The following is an 18341-nucleotide window of genomic DNA, read 5'->3' on the forward strand; positions in this document are numbered from 1 at the left end:
CTCTTAAATACACAACAATCTTCATTTTTCTTCCAGGCTCAGATTTATGTAGCCCTGTATGTCGAGAGTGTTTGTGTACATTCTGCGATTGACCGTTTCAGTAGCAAAGACTTTGCACATACAACGTGCATCTATTATGGATGTGAATGTGGGTCTCACAGAGCAATGCTAACACCAACACTGAACTTGAATTGACAAAGATGATAATCCCTAGGGGCTAGTGTTAGCTAATTGGGGGGGGGGGGGGGGGGGGGAGCAAAACATGTACCGGTAGATCCCCAACACAAATGGTGGAGCTCGGTTCCGCAGACGACATTCAACATCGGGCCCAGCACCAACTACTGGAAATATGTATAACAAATTTTAGGTGAACCTCCAAACCAAAACCAAGTTATGACCAATATTCAATTTCTTAGGTATACCTTTCACGTCAGTCACTTGACTTTGACCAAGTAAATGTATTGTAATCCTTCCTGTTTTCTGAAGAAAAAAAAAGGAGTGTTGCAGAAAAAATATAATTTTGCAAAAGCTACAGTCTACACGTACAGTATCTAATTGGTCATGAAATTCAGCGATATGTTTCATTGAAAGACATAAAGTTATGTTCCCCGTGTCAATTTAGGAGGATTAGGAACCTGCACACTTCATGGCTGTGTGCTACTATATTCATCACACCTACAGTTGCAAGTATATTGGACTCATTAGCATAGCCTTGCAAAGTGGCTTATACCCCTTGTAGCTAGTGGTCGACTCTCTTAAATTCTGAGGATGATCGCTAACAAAGGCTTGTATTTGTTCTTGGAGTGAGGGGATTGAAAGCCGTGGTGATGTTGCAAAGGGACTTATTGATTTGTGTGCAGGGGCGCCACCCGCTGATTGTGCTATGGTCTGTCTGGCTACTTGTCGGCCTTGAATGGCCTTTTGTAGTTAAAATTCCCTGCAGCATTGTAATACATGAAAGGAAAACTAGTGCTGTATGATGGGAAATTGATTGGTGGAGTATTTTTAATGTTAAAGATGCTACCTCCTAGAATTCGCTCACAAAATTTTATGACACTTTTTCAGTTTTTGCTTTTAAAATATGAGTACTTCATACATGTAGATTATCAACAGCTGAACAGGTATGGGCCACTGCCAGCCAAAAACTTTGTTTTTGCGATATATGAGAAATCCTTACCAGTACCACTCATGAACCTACAATTCTACACATACATTAAAAACTATAATAGCACAAGTATTTTATCTCAAAAACGTCATACTGATTCCACAAATTGGTGCAATCTTTTGTCGGGATGACATTCTCTATTAAATGATTCCTCACTCAGTGCCATGGATGTACTGTAACATATTACGGTATTATCTCTGTCCCTGTGTGAACTTTGTCGCAACCACCATGAATGCACACATGATGAAATGTAGCTCAACTGTTAGTTTAAATGCCTACTGATGCTTGTGCTTGGCTGATGGTGTATAAAGTGGTCCCAACAAATGGGATCAGAAGATCCATGTCCCATTCTGTGCATACATGAATGGGCCTGACTGATGATTTCTTGTGTCTCCCCCACCCCCTTCCCCGATCACAATTTCTTTTATCCAGGTCCAGAATGGCAACCCTTCTGTACTCCTTGGACAAACTGAACAGCTCCAGTTCAGATGACGTGGATCAGCTGCGCTATGTCACCACTAAGATACAGCACTGCTTGAAAGACCATGGTAAGGCAGTTTGGGGATGTGTTCTCACTTTCTTGATAACAGGTGCAGATCTCCAGCTGCATTTGTACAGTGTCTGTAAATGGTTCACATTTTTGCAATTCCTGTCTTTCTTTTACAGGTCTTGTGGAATGACTGGTGAATACACTGGTTTGCTCTGTCCGAGGCAACAATGGGTGATTTCAAGTTCGGTGCTAGTGCTAGTGCTATCTCCCATCCAACTGCCTTAAATCGAGCTCTAACACTGACTAACGCAACAATACTGATCACAATTATCAATCCCCACTGGTCATTAGATGTTGGAATCACAGCACCGCAAAATCCGCGGGATTTGCGCAGCAAAAAAAGTTTATTGCATGTGAACACAATCAAATATTAGCAGATGTAGCCATGACTGCTTAGTTTTAGACACATAAGCTGTGTTCAGACGGAGGCAGTTTTGGTCGGAGTAACTTCGGAGGAAGGGTCGCAGGAAGCTTGGTCGGAGTAACTTTGGAGGATAGGTCGGAGTAGTGCCCGTCTGAACAAGGTCGTGGTAACTTCCTCCGATCGGAGGAACTTACCACGACCTCTTCCTCCAAACGAGATACTCCTGAGTTTTCTCAGGAGTATCTTGCTACCACGACTAGCCGGTGGGAGTAAGTTGCCCGTGCAGACAAGCCCGCGGAGTATCTATGAATTTACATGCCTTACGACCTAGGTAAAACTTCCTGGGTCAAATCACAATGTTGACATTTTGCGACTACACGTGCGCGTGTAGTGCAAGTCTTATCTAGTCGATCGCGATGAAGAAGCTAGTGCTCATGCAGAAATTTCCGTCAACAAGAATGGAGAAGACAAATGCCACTGATGGTAAAAAACAATTGCATGGTCGACGAGCGTGGCGCTACCACTTCCGGAAGTTCCACCGACCCTCGCAAATAAATTGGTCGGAGTTTCTTCCCACGACCGTCGTGTGGACACAAGGGTCGTGGTAAGATATGCATTAATTTGAGTTTTAATTGCCGTGCCATAAATTTTTACTCCGACTAGAAATACGTCTGAACATGGCTTTAATGAAGAAGACAGAATAAAATGCCACAAATTCCATCCCTTTACTCTTGAAACACAACGATCGCCTTGCTCCCAGGCTCAGAATTATGTACCCATGTTGAGAGTGTTTGTGTACGTTGCTTGTGCGACCATTGCATTAGCATAGACTTTGCACGTAAAATGTGCATCTATCATGGAAGTGAATGTTGGTCTCGCACAGCAACGCTAAAACGTGCACCGAACTTGAAATGACAAAAATGATAATCCCTAGAAGCCATGTTTGTGAAAACGTGCTCGAACGGCTCCCCCAACTGAGTGCTCTGGTTTTAGCAGTTTTTAGGCTGTATTTCAGAGGAAATGTTGAAATCCTGAATGGAACTTGGTGGTCCTACTGTACAGAACAAATCCCATTTTTCTCTCAAATATTCTTGTTATTAAAGCCCCAGGACTGAAAAGAAAGAACATTTATTTTGTATCTCATAAAAAGTTGGCATTTATTATCACCTTTTGCACATTTATGCATAATTTTGTTCACCAGAATACGGAATGTTACTGGTAAGTCATTCATATAAAGTAATTTGTTTATTTGAAATGTGCTTTTCTGCCTACGTCTTTTACTGTTAAAGAATTTTAAAATATGTATATTTTTTGAAGTGTCCTGTATTTTGCTCACTGAATAACTGCTGCCAAAATTATTGAAAGGACCAGAGAACTCCTGCTGGCTAGACTTGTTGTGGTTTAGGTGTGATGATTACTTTAATATTGAGTGCTCACTTTTGTCAAAGCAATTTATTCATGCTTGCGATAGAGCGCATGACCTCTCCGCGGCACTGAGCATGAGTAGAAATTAGAGATTCTGGTTTCTTCTTCTATGTGTTGAGAACTTGCACTTCATTTACAGCTGTATACCAGCATTCAGTGAAGCATGGTATTCCATAGAATGGAGATGATGTACAAAATGATTTGCTTCTTGGATCAAGAGAAAAAGGTACCTGTATCGAAAAGCTTTCCCATGACATTTGTGGTCCAGTCACTGTGCTCTGAGTATTTGTTATATTCACAGGACTGCTAGCATTCAAGAAAATGATACTACCAAGCATTTTTTCCCCCTGTCATTTCTGCAAAGTGACAAGTATGGGCTCAGGCTCAGGCTCATTGAGGAATATATTATAACCGTGTAATTTCAGTGAAAGGGGTTCCAGGTCAAATCATAATTTCAGTGAAAGGGGTTCCAGGTCAAATCATAATTTCAGTGAAAGGGGTTCCAGGTCAAATCATAATTTCAGTGAAAGGGGTTCCAGGTCAAATCATAATTTCAGTGAAAGGGGTTCCAGGTCAAATCATAATTTCAGTGAAAGGGGTTCCAGGTCAAATCATAATTTCAGTGAAAGGGGTTCCAGGTCAAATCATAATTTCAGTGAAAGGGGTTCCAGGTCAAATCATAATTTCAGTGAAAGGGGTTCCAGGTCAAATCATAATTTCAGTGAAAGGGGTTCCAGGTCAAATCATAATTTCAGTGAAAGGGGTTCCAGGTCAAATCATAATTTCAAAAAGTATCTCACAGTATATGGTGCCAGATTCTTTTGAGTTTCTGTAACAAGTCAGAGCTCACATTCAGTGACCTGAATCCTAAAGGTGTATTCTTGTACACACCGTAGCAAGGTCATTTTCTTTAAAGGCACTTTGAAAGAGTTGCGTGTTCATTAGATGGAAATCAATAGCGTTTCACTCCGAAGTCAATACCCAACCGCACTGAAAATAGCGGTGTCATAGATTAGGGGAATCAATGGGAGCTATGGTTGAATTGTGTTACATAAAACTTGTATGTGAGGTATGCATGTTAATCACCTTCTTCTATCAAATGCGCTGCTATGAACATTCATGCATCTGTCTCATTGTACAGAAATGCTTGTGACTAGTGTTTTATGTGAAAAGAATGCATAAATCACTTTCCACTTGTTATCTTATTGTTGTTTGTTTTTTGGATCACTTGTAATTTTCTAATCTTCAAACGTAATTAGTTAGTAAAGTAGGTTTCGTCATCAAACCAAGGGAACGCTTCTAAAGCAGGGAAAGTGATGCTCTGTCCATTCAGTATCAATCATGTTTTACTAAGTGATATGATGTATAGTGTCTGCTTCACATTTAGTCAAAGTGTGCAAGTGATGATATGTTCTTACATGCTGTATGTTTACAAACATACAATGTACATACGAGTGCACATGTATTTTAGAGCAGTGCAGTCATCTCACAGTTTTCCTTATTCCAAGTGATTGTATGGTTTTATTATTTCCGCCAGTGTTTTTTCTTTTGCTGGAATTAGTTTGTATGTTTGTTTGTTTGTTTGTTTGTTTGTTTGTTTTTTGGCAAGTTAACTCAAAAAATTTTGAACAGATTTTGATGAAATTTTCATTGAAAGTTGATTACGACACAAGGAACAGATGATAAATTTTGGATGTAATACGGATTACCGTCTGGATCCATATTTTTTTTAAATCATTATTTTGTGTGTGTGTGTGTGTGTGTGTGTGTGTGTGTGGAAATCATGATATGGGGGAAAATGAGCTGCTTGATGGAGGTCTGCACTCTCTGAGTGCATTTCTAGTTCGAGTTTAGTTCATTTCTCTATTAAGAATTATACCTACATGTATCGTAGGAGGCCTGTGGATGACATGATGTTACAAAACAGACAAGCATATAAATCATTATACAAGAAATGATATGGACACATTTAGCTAATACGAAGTCACCAACTAAAACAGTTTACACACCCCTCAGTATCCTTTTGGATATAAAGTGCCATTTCAGGTATAATGATACATGTACACGTAGGGTTAATGGAGGCACAGAGACACCTGTTTAAAACCTGGACTTTCAGTACAGTCATTTGTGCACCAATCACAGACACCCTGTTTACGACAACATTTTACCCAAAGCCCCAGGTCTCTACCACTCCCCCAGCAAGCCACTCCCACACTCCACAAAGTAGGCAAACAACCAGGACCAGCCAGAAAGAAAGAGACATTCCAAAATGTTCATGCTGCAGTGCAGATGGCATCCAACCAGAACCAAATACTCATTTTCAGCAATCAAGTATAAATGACAACTTCAGTATTCCTTCCTTGGAAGACTATTATTGGAGAGTTCTGGAGGGTATAAATACATTGTAGTTGTGCTGTGAACTGTATTGAACATAATAAAAGGTTCAAGGCCAGTAGCATACATGTATGAGCAAACAAGATAATGTCGAATATTCGTGGCAAGGTGGGGGCGAGTCAATGAAGTTTGATTTGCAAAATTGGTTATAAACATCACAAGGATTCTGCCGAGAATAAGTACAGAATTGGTACCCATGTGGTTGAACTGACGGAATATTGATTACAAGTTCAAATATCATCAAAAAGCTGTGATCTGATACGATTATAGACCTGTATACAGGGCTGCACACTAACCCATTTTTTTTTTCTACTGGTCCGACCTGTCTTTCGGACGAGTAGGTACCCAGTTTTTCCATGTTTTACGGGTCCATTCCTTATAATGTTAATGGTCTGAGTACGACAGTGATTTTTACTGGTCGGGGGCCAGTGTGCAGCTTTGCTGTAGGACAAATCGTGAAGTAGTGAAACTCATTTTGTGTGCTTCCTGCAATACATAAAATACAGAATTTATCTTCTTATGGTACTGCAGTACATTTTGATATTGCTCAGATATTTTGTTTGTTTTTTAGTTGAATGTTTATTAATGAAATTTACATGTAAGTGTTATACAGAGCTCTCAATCTGTTTACTGTATGAAATACATGTAAGTTACAGGAAGGGACATTGATGTTAACTTTTTCTTTGGCTTAAAAATGTGGAATGTGGCACTTGAGCATTCAAACACTCGCAGATCATCCAACAGCTGTTTTAGCAAAGCAAAGCAAAGCAAAGTAAAACAAAACAAAGCAGAACAAAAGAAAACAAGAAAAGCACTCAAGAGAGTGCAGACCTCTGCCAAGCAGCTCATTTCCACGCATACATTGTACAATGTATGGATGTTGAAAAAATTGCCCAATTTCCCGAAAGAAACTTTGTGTTTACCTCTTCAGCTTCCTGCTACACTGCACCTTGAGCAGAGCACATGCTTAGTGCGCTATGCAAACCTCAAAGACATGCAGCTTGAGCTCCCAAGTTCATTGACACGATTAGCATATAGATGAAATTGTACCTAAATTTATGTAGATAGCTGGATTACTACCAAAATTTAATCACCTGTTCCTTGTGTCATTATCAACTTTTCCTGTAAGTTTCATCCAAATCTGTTAACAACTTTTGGAGTTATTTTGCAAACAGACCAACAAACAAGTGCAGACAAAACATAGCCTCCTTGGTGGAGATTACAACAAATGTTTTGACAGTCTCCCATACATGGACATTTATGCCAGACTTTGAAATGATCCACAAGTCTTTGGTACATTTACAATTGATGGTTGAGTGATAGAAATATTCCTCTAATAAACTAGATGCTATGAAGAACCCTCCCTGGAGTAATCATTTTTGTCTTTCCCTTTCTCTTTTACAAATAATTATACTCTAGATCTATCAGATATCTATAAAAGATAACCTAGATGAGTAGATCTAGCATTTGAGTATACTGGCAAATTGATGTGGGGTTTGAGTTGATGTGATACAAACCCTCAGTCGTTTAATGCTAGATGTCTGTCTTGATTCTCTTTACCACCAAGATTATTTAACTTTTATGGTGGATAGATGATGAAGCCCTACATGCATTGGCATTGACCTACACATAGATGCCAAGGGAGAAAACAAATTATGAAATAGAACTGCCGGGTAGCAAAGAGCATCATAGTGTAGATGTGGAAGCTGGCATTATTTGTAATGTTTGCCAGCAGGCACCGTGTACAATTCAAAAGTAAATGACAGGAATGTACTGAGCTTCAGGCCCAAACTTGTGCCATTATTGTATGTCCGCTGGCCCTGCCTTAATAGCGTCAGAAAGTGATTGTCTTACAATGCCAATACAATATCAATGAACTGTGCTCACTTATTCATTAACTTATATTTGGTTTGTGTTCTATTTCTATGATTTGATCAGAAAAAGTTCGCAAGGAGGTCATGTCCAAAACTACCAATGGCCTGGAAATCTTGCTAGCAACCTTAGAGGTAAGACTCAAACATTCTGTTTGTTGTTTATTATTTGCATTTTTGAATTAGGCAGTTGTGTGTCCATCACCACAATGTCATTGTGTATTGATAAAACCTGGTGATGTGGTCTGCCCCAAGTACTCACAACTACGGTGCAGGTGCAGGTGAAAATGGGCTAGCCAGCCACCTTGTCAGATAGAAAATAAAAAGAAACCAACAAACATTGCAACATGTTCTTATCAACCACTAAGTTTCTAAATTTGTGTGATGCGAATAATGCATTCATTTATATCTGTTTTTATGATAGTACAACTGTACTTTAAAGGACAAGTTCACTTTCATAAACGTAAGGATTGAGAAAATGCAATAATATTAGTAAAACACATCAGTGAAAGTTTGAGGAAAATTGGACAATCAATGCAAAAGTTATGAATTTTTATGCCTCCGCCACGAAGTGGTGCTGGAGGCATTATGTTTTCGGGTTGTCCGTCCGTCCGTCGTAGCGTCCGTCCGTCCGTCCGTCCGTCCGTCCTTCCGTCTGTCCGTCCTTCCGTCCGTTCGTAATGAATTTTGTGGACAAGGTAACTATCAAAACCTGTTGAGGTATCCTAATGAAACTTGGCATGTATGTGTATTAGGGGGTGAAGTTGTGCCTATCAACTTTTGGGTGCACATGCTCAAGGTCAAAGGTCAAAAGGTCAGGGTCAAATACATAAAATTTCACTATTTCCACCATATCTATTGAATACCTGAAGATATTTTCTTGAAACTTAGTGTATACATGTATTACCCAATTAAGATTCTCTGGTGAAAGTTTGAGTCTTGAGGTCAAAGGTCAAAGGTCAAAAGGTCAGGGTCAAATACATAAAATTTCACTATTTCCACCATATCTATTGAATGCCTGAAAGACATTTTCTTGAAACTTAGTGTATACATGTATTACCCAATTAAGATTCTCTGGTGAAAGTTTGGGTCATGAGGTCAAAGGTCAAAGGTCAAAAGGTCAAGTAAAAATATTAAAACTTCTTTTTTTTCTCCGTACCTTGGAAAATTGTTCAAGGTATCTTCATGGAACATAGTATATACATGTACTGACTGGAAGTGATTATCTAGAGAATGTAGGGTTCATGGGGTCAAAGGCCAGGGGTCAAAGGTCAAGTGCACCACTTCAAAATTTTACTATTTCCCTCATATTTATGCAATGCCAGCAGGGTTATTTTTTTTTTTTACACTTGGTGTATGCGTGTGTAACCTAATAGAAATTCTCTGGAAAGTTTTTTTTTTCTTCTTTTTTTGCCTCAAAGGTCAAAAGGTCAAAGATCAAGTGAAAGTGCTGAACTAACTTTTTCCTCCATATCTCGGAAGTGGCTCAAGTTATCTTGAAACTTAGTACATATTATGCATGTTCTACCTGAAAGTGATTATCTTATGAATTTTAGGGTCAAGGGCCAGATGAAAATGGTAACAATTTACTATTCAATTCAGAAATTGCACTTTTTCTCCACACCTGTACCTTGAAAATTACTCAATGCCTAAATGTATGAATGGGTCAAAGTCAAGTTAAAGTCCTTAAATCCCTAGATACATGCTCTCCTATTCATCCAATTAAACCTAGGTCAAGGAAGGTGAACATTCAACACATTTGTGACAAACTTGTCATTTCAATATTTTGCCAATTTTGTGAAAATGTAATCACACATTGTCCACATGTACTATCTAGACCTATTGGGAAAATCATGCATTATGGCGGAGGCATACCAGTCGCCAAAGCGACATTTCTAGTTTAAATTTTTGTGTTGGAACCGCTGGATGAGGAGACTACTACAGCTTGTGAGTCATATGCGTACAACAGTATAAAGAAAATGTAAAAGAAAATTCAACATATTTTCACTTTTTTCGCATAATAAAAGAGCACTTGACTTGCCTCTTTCTAAAGGCAGAGGGAATAATATTACCCATAACATTTGTCGGTAACGAGTCAGGGGAGTGTGTACTTTTTTCAAAAGATGGAATTTTGTGAAATTCTCTTTATATTTTCCTTAGGCCAAGTAAAAAAAGAAACCAGTTTCTCGTCCTCGCGCGCATCGATTTTGGCCGCCGCATCGATTTTTTTACTATTTACTATTTTCAAAATGGCGCTGAAATACCAAGAAATTCATAATTCTCGTCCCAGCCCGCTCTCCGCCCGCATCGATTTTCAGCTGCCGCATCGACTTTTTTGATATTTACTATTTTTTCGGCCGCCGAAAAGAAAATCGACAATTCACCTACCAATCGTGATGTCTCATTTCTAATTACGCCTTGCGTCCTCTACTTAGCTGTTATAGTACAGCTGTAGCTTCTGGTATGTATAACGCATGCACTTCACACTGCGAGCTCGGCAAGAAGGAATGACCCACAAAGCAGTCGAACTGTAGTTGGATGGGCGCGGGCGCGGGCCTGGGCTAGCTGTGATCGATGTACAGCGCACTCGGTACGTCGTGAACGCGATAGCGGCAACATTTTTTTGCGATCAATCGCTGATATTCCACGCATATTTCGCGCATTGTTCGTATTTTTCCCCGTTTCTCATATTTCAAGCGGATGAATTGTACTGTACAAATGCTTGTGAGGATTGTATCGAGTTTGTATACATTTTCATGTCATTGTGACTATGTGCATGTGTGTGCAGTGTCGGAAGGTACGGTGCCGGTGGAGTGGCCGTGCCACACCGTATTGGCAAAGTGTGCGTGTCTGTAGCTGTCCAGAGGGTCGGTCACCGGTACCATCCCCTGGTCTGTCAGCTGTCTGCACGCACGCATGAACACATTCGAATATGTAGAAGCCCGTACACTCTGCTCTGTAACGTTGCATCGCTGACGGCGATTTATTGTTCTATATATTTTTAAGAGAAAATGAGTGCGCTTTTCCAGCAAATGTAGAATTATCAAATGGGTGTATCTACAAAATCAATAACTTTTCCACGGATTCTGGTTTGTCTCGTTTTTCTACGGGATACTTTTCTTTACGATGTAAATTCACGGACACGGCCGTGAGTCGTATCATCTGTATAGTGTGGTATACAATCATTCATCATCCAAATGATGAGTGATTTTCAAATGTCTTTTTAGAACATGAAGAAACATCTTTAAATGTTTAATGCTATAATGCCACATCAGTATCATTTTGACATCCATCTGCAATTGTACAACAGTTTCCAATTAAATGTGTTACAATTGTACTGTGAAGAAATGCAGATACATACCAGCTGTGTGGACACAAAAAGTCACAAACACCAATGATGAATAAAGCAGTGTTTTGAATATCATGGAATTTATTTCAGTCGTACATTCTTTGTTGAAAGACATGTTTTATACCTGTTTCTAAATAGCACAATACATCAGAATTGCAAGTACACTGGTATCAGAAATGCCATTACAACACTAAATACCAGTATTTAAGATGGTCATTTTTCCTTGACATCAGTCTGTATAGTGGAAAGAAAAAGCAAAATTTGCTTTTTCTTTCCACTACAGATGTCAAGGAAAAATGTATTTCTGCATGCATGAAGTTTCATTTCAAGTATGGTACATAATCTATTTGTTTGAAAATGCACAGAGTGCAGGCAAGACATACACTTGGGACCTGCAGGTCTCTCATAACACAGCTACATGTACCAGAGTGATATTTCATTTCATAAATTGGATATAGAAAATAGTAAAGCCCTTTCTCGTTACTTTTCTCAGAATTACCGGACGAGAAACACATATTACTTTCATTTTGACAATCCTCGAAAAAATAGTAAGATATCAAATAGTAAGGACCTCCCTCATCGCCTTGCTCAAAAAACCCGGACGAGAAACTACTATCTTTTTTTACTTGCCTTATATTGTTGTACGCATGTGACATCTAAGTTAAATTCATACACTGCAGTAGTCTTCTCATCCAGCGGGTACTGCACAAAAATTCATAACTTTTGAACGGATTGTCTGATTTTCCTCAAACTTTCAATGATGTGTTCTACTAATATTGCTACATTCTCTCAATCCTTATGTTTATGAAGGTGAACTTGTCCTTTAAGTAGAGGACATAGCTGTGTGTCATGTGCTCATGCAAAAATGTATGCCCCTCTGGGCAACACGAGAAGTAGATTTATATTCTTCAATGATTGAGAGATTAATGTAGGTAAACACAGAAAAGTATGAAGAGACTTCCAGGCTATGTACATTATGAAGATGTATAGAGGTGTACAGGTTTGACGACTTTTATTGCATGCAATGATAACTTCATTGAATTAGGACGCAGGTTCAAAACCATCATCGTTTGTGAAAAATCATTTACCCGGAAAGTATTAAATTTGCTGTAACTTGTTTTGAAGAGTCCTCTACCAATGAGGAGCCAAGATTAACAGCCTTACATGCAAATGTGTGCAAACAGCTGTGATGAAAGTTGATTAGAAGATCTGTGTGGCCAAGTTGTGTGCATACTGTATACTGATGAGATGAAATTGTTGATAATGTGTTTTCTCCTCCTCCTTCTCCTCCTCCTCCTCCTCTTCCATTCACCCTTGTAGAGCTCCAAGGACAGTCAGATCTCGCTGAATGTGACCTACAGCCTCCTGGACCTGCTGCAGTCCCCAAAGCGGGCCCAGAGCATGGTGTCCCGAGGGGCCACCCAGGTCCTCCTGACGGCCCTGAGCACTGCCTCCAAGCAGCAGCCAGTCTGTGAGGAGCTGATGGCTGGCCTCCACCAGGTTCTGGCCAAAGTGAGCCCCAAAGGTGAGCCTGGGCCATTGTATATTTCATGGGAGGGGGTCATCAGGGCCACTGTCCCCTCAGGGTTCTGGCCCCGAGGTTAGCACAGGCCACTATCCCATAGGGTTGTGATCCCAAAAAACCTACGGCTACTTCCCACTTGGTTTTGACCTCAAAAGTGGGAATAATGCCCCACTATCCACCCCAGTTGTGGCCCCAAACATGGGAATGCACCACCCTCAATAAGGGTTGTGGGCTCCAGAAATGAGAAAGGGCTACTGTTCACCCTGGGTTGTGAGGGTTGTGACGACCTTCCCTTTAGAGGAGGTGTTTCAACAAGTGTTAAAAGGAACGGGGCAGGGAATCTATTTCAGTGATGAAGTGTGTAAGAAAACCTTGTACAAAAAATATCGCATAGGGTAGTATGCTGTTCCCTATTTGGGCATAGAAATGTCATTTAAAAAAGGAAAACTTAGATCAAATTAGGTCAGAGTAAGAGCACATAGGGCAAATAGAAATTAGAATAGGCTATGAATTTCTTATATGTTTGCAGAGATGCTACAGAATGTAATACAAACATGTATCAGTAACCTGTGATGTATTTGATGCCTTTATTGGAAGTGTATATGTGGCTATGGCAATTTCAATAGATTCAAACTTAAGATGAGCTGAGTATGTCAGCTTTAGTGAACTCATATTTCTTCAGGATACCACGGATATGTTACTTGATAATGTATCACCTTCTTATTGAGTACATGTAAAGATATTTTGAAATCATATTTCATTTGTTTATTCATTTGTACACAGATCGGAAGTTTGGTGTGAAGGCGCGCCTGAGTGGTGCCCTGCCTATCACCATGGCGATAGTGAGAGTGAACACTGGAAATCTGGACCTCATCCAGCCAATGGTTCAAGTCTTGAAGATCTACTGTACAAATTGTGAGTCTGGCAAATATGGCCAATGGAAGCATTTTCTATTTAAACAAAAAAGAAGAGATACATGTATATGTTCATGGGTATAATCAGTAGCAAATGCTTCATTCTACAGAGAAAGCATAATCAGAATTCATCTTTATCTTATATGCGCCAAAGGCTTAGAATACAATGTTTGTTGTTTTGAACTTTGCTAGAAGAAATACAAATAAACTTTTTTTTCTGAGCAAGATGTCCATGATTATTAGATTCTCTATGAATGAGTCCATGTTTCCCTAGCAATAATCACGACTAAGTATGATTTTGCATAGAAAATTAACACAGTGCAGAAAAAAGGCTCTAAGCAGTTTGATTCAAGCAATGTCTGGACCTGAGAGAGGTCTTTTGCGGACATCTTTAATGAGTTTAACCTTTCCTGCACTGTCTAAATTTGCTCAAATATTCAATCACCCATTCCTGCAGATCATCTCTTTTGCCTGTACCCATTGAAGACTAGCTGATTTTGCTGTAACACGCATTTCTTGTAGACACCTGCTCAAGTATCCTGGGGACTAGTCTTCAACGGGTTAATGAGACACAGCACATTTGATACAGAACTTTCCTTGCTTGAAACCAGTTTGATTTGTTGCATGACTCCTGTCATATATAGACCTGGCAGTTGTTTGAGAGGCAACATGTGAATTTGCATTTCTGGGGCAACTTCATTGTGACCCGAGAAATCAATCTTTGAGCTGGTTTGCATCTGTACAGGGTTCATTGGAAGGAGGTCAAAGTTGGAGATACTGAAGCCGACAACAAAAATGAAAATTAAATGCCTCAGATTTAATAGTTTGTGGGGCATTGGTCAAGAGCTGGCAGTCTTGAGTCACCTCATCATGCACTGTTTTTTTGTTTGTTTTTTTGTTAAATTTCATCAGAACTTACACAAACATTATAACCTAGAGAATGGAAAGAGAAAAGAGGGATATTAAAGAAGATATGACACTTACGTGGGGAAATAGAGAAGAAAGGATTAAAGTTATCATGGTGAAGGAATGATGAATGACTGCGAGGGCGCTTTTCTCTTTCGGCAGCCGTAAATTCATCTCACCTGGGTAAGGCCGGCGCAGTGAGCTGTATGCTGAAGATTGTCTCCCTGTGCGGCAAGCGCTACCACCCTGTTCTCAGGTGAGTTATTGCTGTACTGAGCAATTCCACTTCATGTCTATAACATCCTAGGAAAACCTCAAAACACTGAACTGTATGTCATTATGTTCTTTGTCAATTGCTGTAAAAGTGGATAAGTTGGGAAATTTTTCATGCATTTTGTGTGACATGAAACTAGCATGAGAATGGAGGGGCAAAATGTTTGTGCTATTTGTCTTGGTTTATGTTATTTGAGGTTTTTATCTCGTGTGCTAGTCTTGTAGTGAGGGGGAATTTACAGTCGTAACGTAGACCAGTACCTTTTACTCTAATATGTGCTGCCAAAACCCCTTACTGCTGTGGCAGTGGTGAGCTGTTTGAAATACTCATTTGATTGTTGTGACCGTCCGCAAAATTAAAATCAAGGGACATTCATCTCACCTGGCAGTACATGAATAATTAATCACATGAAAGTTTCTGCTTTTACATTATTGTGGCTTGGTCTGTTTGACTATCAGTGGTCAGGAAAGGGTACAGTCCTGATGTGTTATGCTATATGAAAAAATGAATGTCGGGGCAGATATCACAGCATGCCTTCAAAGATCACGATAAGACTAGAAATTTCTTTTAAAAAATGGACTTCAAGTGGGAATATTGAATGATAACTCATAGAAGTAGATAAAAGGGAAAGAAATGTAAAAAAAAAAAAATCTTGTGAATATTGTTTACTGTAGATTGCAGAGACTACGTGATATGTCAATATAATCTGCATTTGTAAAGCTAAACCTATGTGGATGCTGTGGTGAGGTTAAATGAACAAATTAATCTTTCATTGTGCATCTTTCATGCTGTGTTCTTGTTCACAGGAATTCTCTGGAGGCACTTTGTCTTCTGGTGAAATCAAGTAAGTGACTCGCTCAGATAATAGAGTTTGGTTTGGAATGACAGTTCCAAGTGTTGTCATGTTTGTAAGCATTTCCCCTTGAAAATCACATATATAAATCTTGTTTTAAGTTACAACACACCTTTTGTCACTTAGACTTCATCTGAAAAATAAATATTGCTGTTTATTACAGCAAGACGTGAGATAAACTCCACTTTTCTACAGACAATCAACAACTCTTCTATCATCAGGCTATGGTTTTATCCCAAAGAGCCACCTGTCTATTCAAGGCAATCACAAAAGGCTGTGTTGATTATTACCTCTGCCAAGGAAGATGGAGGTTGCGTGATCATTGGCATTGGTTTGTCTGTTTTTGCAAAATAACTCAAAAAGGTGTAAACGGATCTGAATGAAACTTGCATGAAAAGTTTATCATGACCCAAGGAACAGATGATAAAATTTTGGTAGTGGTTATGGGAATTCTTATGGATTTTTGCAGGATTTTTTATCTTTTGGCATGTACAATGTAAAGGTCAGTGAACTAGGGAGATCTACTTGCGCGTATATACGCACAGTAAAGTGCATGCTCTGCTCAGGCAAGGCACCGAACGTGCAGCTGGAAGCTGATATTGTAAACTTAAAGGCTTTTATATTAAGAAATTGCATGCGTGTTCGGTGAGAAATGGGTTGCTGGCTTGGCGGAGGTCTGTGCTCTCCAAGTGCTTTTATAGTTTTTGTATTGGCACACACTTCCGAAAACAGTGGGCCCTTACTTGTCATTACATCAGCTTCAGCTTGATATGCATATAATGTGCACGAGTGTGAAAAACAGTAAGGGTGTCCATTTATAGTCTTCTTTAGGACCCCAATCCTATGATGGCAGTCATGTGGTAAGCATGCAAGCTTTTGTCACTCTTGGTTGCTTTTTCAAACTGGATTTAATGAACCTTGCTGTGTCTTTGTGTGTGTCACCTGTATGTGTGGGTTGAAGTCTGTCTGTCTGGTGATACATTGGTGAGAACTTCGTCTTTGACTTAACCCGTTGAGGACGAGTCCCGAGTATACTCGGGCAAGTGTCTATGGGAAATGCGTGTTGTAGCAAAATCAGTCCGTCCTCGATGGGTTAAAAGAGCAAGATGAGTGTGGCAGCCTACTTGAGTTTATTCATTCAATTGTTTCTTATTTTCTGCGTAGCTTGATCAACAACCTGCCTCTCTGTCATTATTTCATGTACACGTTGTAGTTCTGCTCTAGTACATATTTGCATAGACAGGCATTATCAGTCGCGTACAACATACACCATGTACATTATATAGTGTGGTAGACAATGAAATTCCTAACCTTGAGGCAAGAATGTCTGAAATTCACATTTGTGATTGTTGTAACTTGTCCTGTCTTTTTGTGGAGGTGGTTACAGGTTCATGAGATGAAAAAATAATAGATAAAACAAAGCTGGCAAAAATGTGCAATTATATACGTCTACATGATAACCTGGTGAAATTTGGGAAATATGAATGCAAGAGGCATTTTCAAACAAAAGTTGGGAACCAAACTTTCAGATGAGTATGATTCAAGTACTGTAAAAGCGGATATTTTTCTTGTGACATGTTTTTGATTCCGTGCAATCAAGACATGAGCTACTGGAACCTATGGCAAGCAAAAATATTTATGTGCTAGTTTCTGGTTGCGCGAAATATGCGCCGAAAATTTCTACACTGCAAAAATTTCCACTTTTGTAGAATGCTTGAATTCCATATACCCAGTTCCAAAGAGAAATTCAAAGAGTTAACCCATCTAATTTGCATGACCCTTCTGGCTACCAGCTTACTACCGTTGAACTCTTCCAAGTTATTCCTAAATAGACTATGCCATGATACAGTAACACTGATATGTGTTTTATATTCCCCTGGACAAAACATGTATCAGAAAAATGACTCCATGGTTTGTTGGAAGTACCGTCGTAGTACATGTAGTTGCCAGGAATTCTGACATAGAGTACAAATGTGCTGTTATCAAATATAGAATTGTCTTTGTATGGAACACATGTCACCCATTGTGTACCCGGGCACATTGTAGCTACCACGTTTAACTTGCCAGGCTCTTACATGAGCATCACTTACATGTGTACATGCAGTTCCCCTAAAATTGAATATTCACGATTATACAGTTATATTAGTGATGGGCTATAAATGGGTGATGTTTCAAAATCCTTAGGGTCCCTGCTTATTTGAAGCAGCTTATCGTACTGAGCATTTTGACACCTTTTGTTAAACAATCGGTTGAAAAATGAGATGGAGTCGGCCAAAAAACTGATTTGGGGGGGGGCGCAAAATTACTGTCGAGCGTCGTCAAAATATAGTGAAAAAATAATAAATTCACTATCCAAAGGAGTATGAAGATGATTTAAGTGTCCAGATATATGTTTTTGAGATCAAGAAATTGGTTGCAAATGTCAGAAACCCTTAATATACTATAGAAAGCATTCAAATTCTCAAATTGTGCTTTTTTTTTGGGGGGGGGGGGGGCAGAGGGCTATGTTTTGGCTTATTTCCAGTATTCCAGTCACCTAACGTGCACTTTACCATCTTCCAGTTGTTGTCACAGATTTATAAATTTGATGGTACTGAAGATATAAGCAACAGTAGAATTTAGGTCAAGAAACTGATTGCAAATGCGTTTTAAAGCCCCAGTTTGCTATAGAAAGCATTCATTGTTTCTCTTTTTTTTTTGGGGGGGGGGGGGGTTAGTGGTGGGGTAGACTCTAAGTTTCATTGTATTTTC

The 18341-nt window shown here is 39.4% G+C and overlaps 1 protein-coding gene across 1 annotated transcript in view; it reads left to right on the plus strand.

The window, feature by feature from the left end:
* Positions 1 to 1597: 1597 nt before the first annotated feature.
* The window catches only part of LOC139714279 (cytosolic carboxypeptidase 1-like), a gene marked incomplete at both ends in the record, with an annotated part of 31535 nt that continues 14791 nt past the window's right edge, over positions 1598 to 18341 (plus strand). Inside the window, 6 exons of the mRNA XM_071625995.1 lie at positions 1598 to 1713; positions 7837 to 7904; positions 12439 to 12643; positions 13427 to 13558; positions 14626 to 14719; positions 15544 to 15581. Of these exons, the coding sequence (XP_071482096.1) occupies positions 1598 to 1713; positions 7837 to 7904; positions 12439 to 12643; positions 13427 to 13558; positions 14626 to 14719; positions 15544 to 15581 (653 nt within the window). The remainder of the gene's footprint in view (positions 1714 to 7836; positions 7905 to 12438; positions 12644 to 13426; positions 13559 to 14625; positions 14720 to 15543; positions 15582 to 18341) is intronic.

This window comes from Diadema antillarum, unplaced genomic scaffold (genome assembly GCF_040938485.1).
Source record: "Diadema antillarum isolate AM-2024a unplaced genomic scaffold, OU_Dant_1.0 seq00002218_RagTag, whole genome shotgun sequence".
NCBI classification, from domain to species: Eukaryota; Metazoa; Echinodermata; class Echinoidea; order Diadematoida; family Diadematidae; genus Diadema; species Diadema antillarum.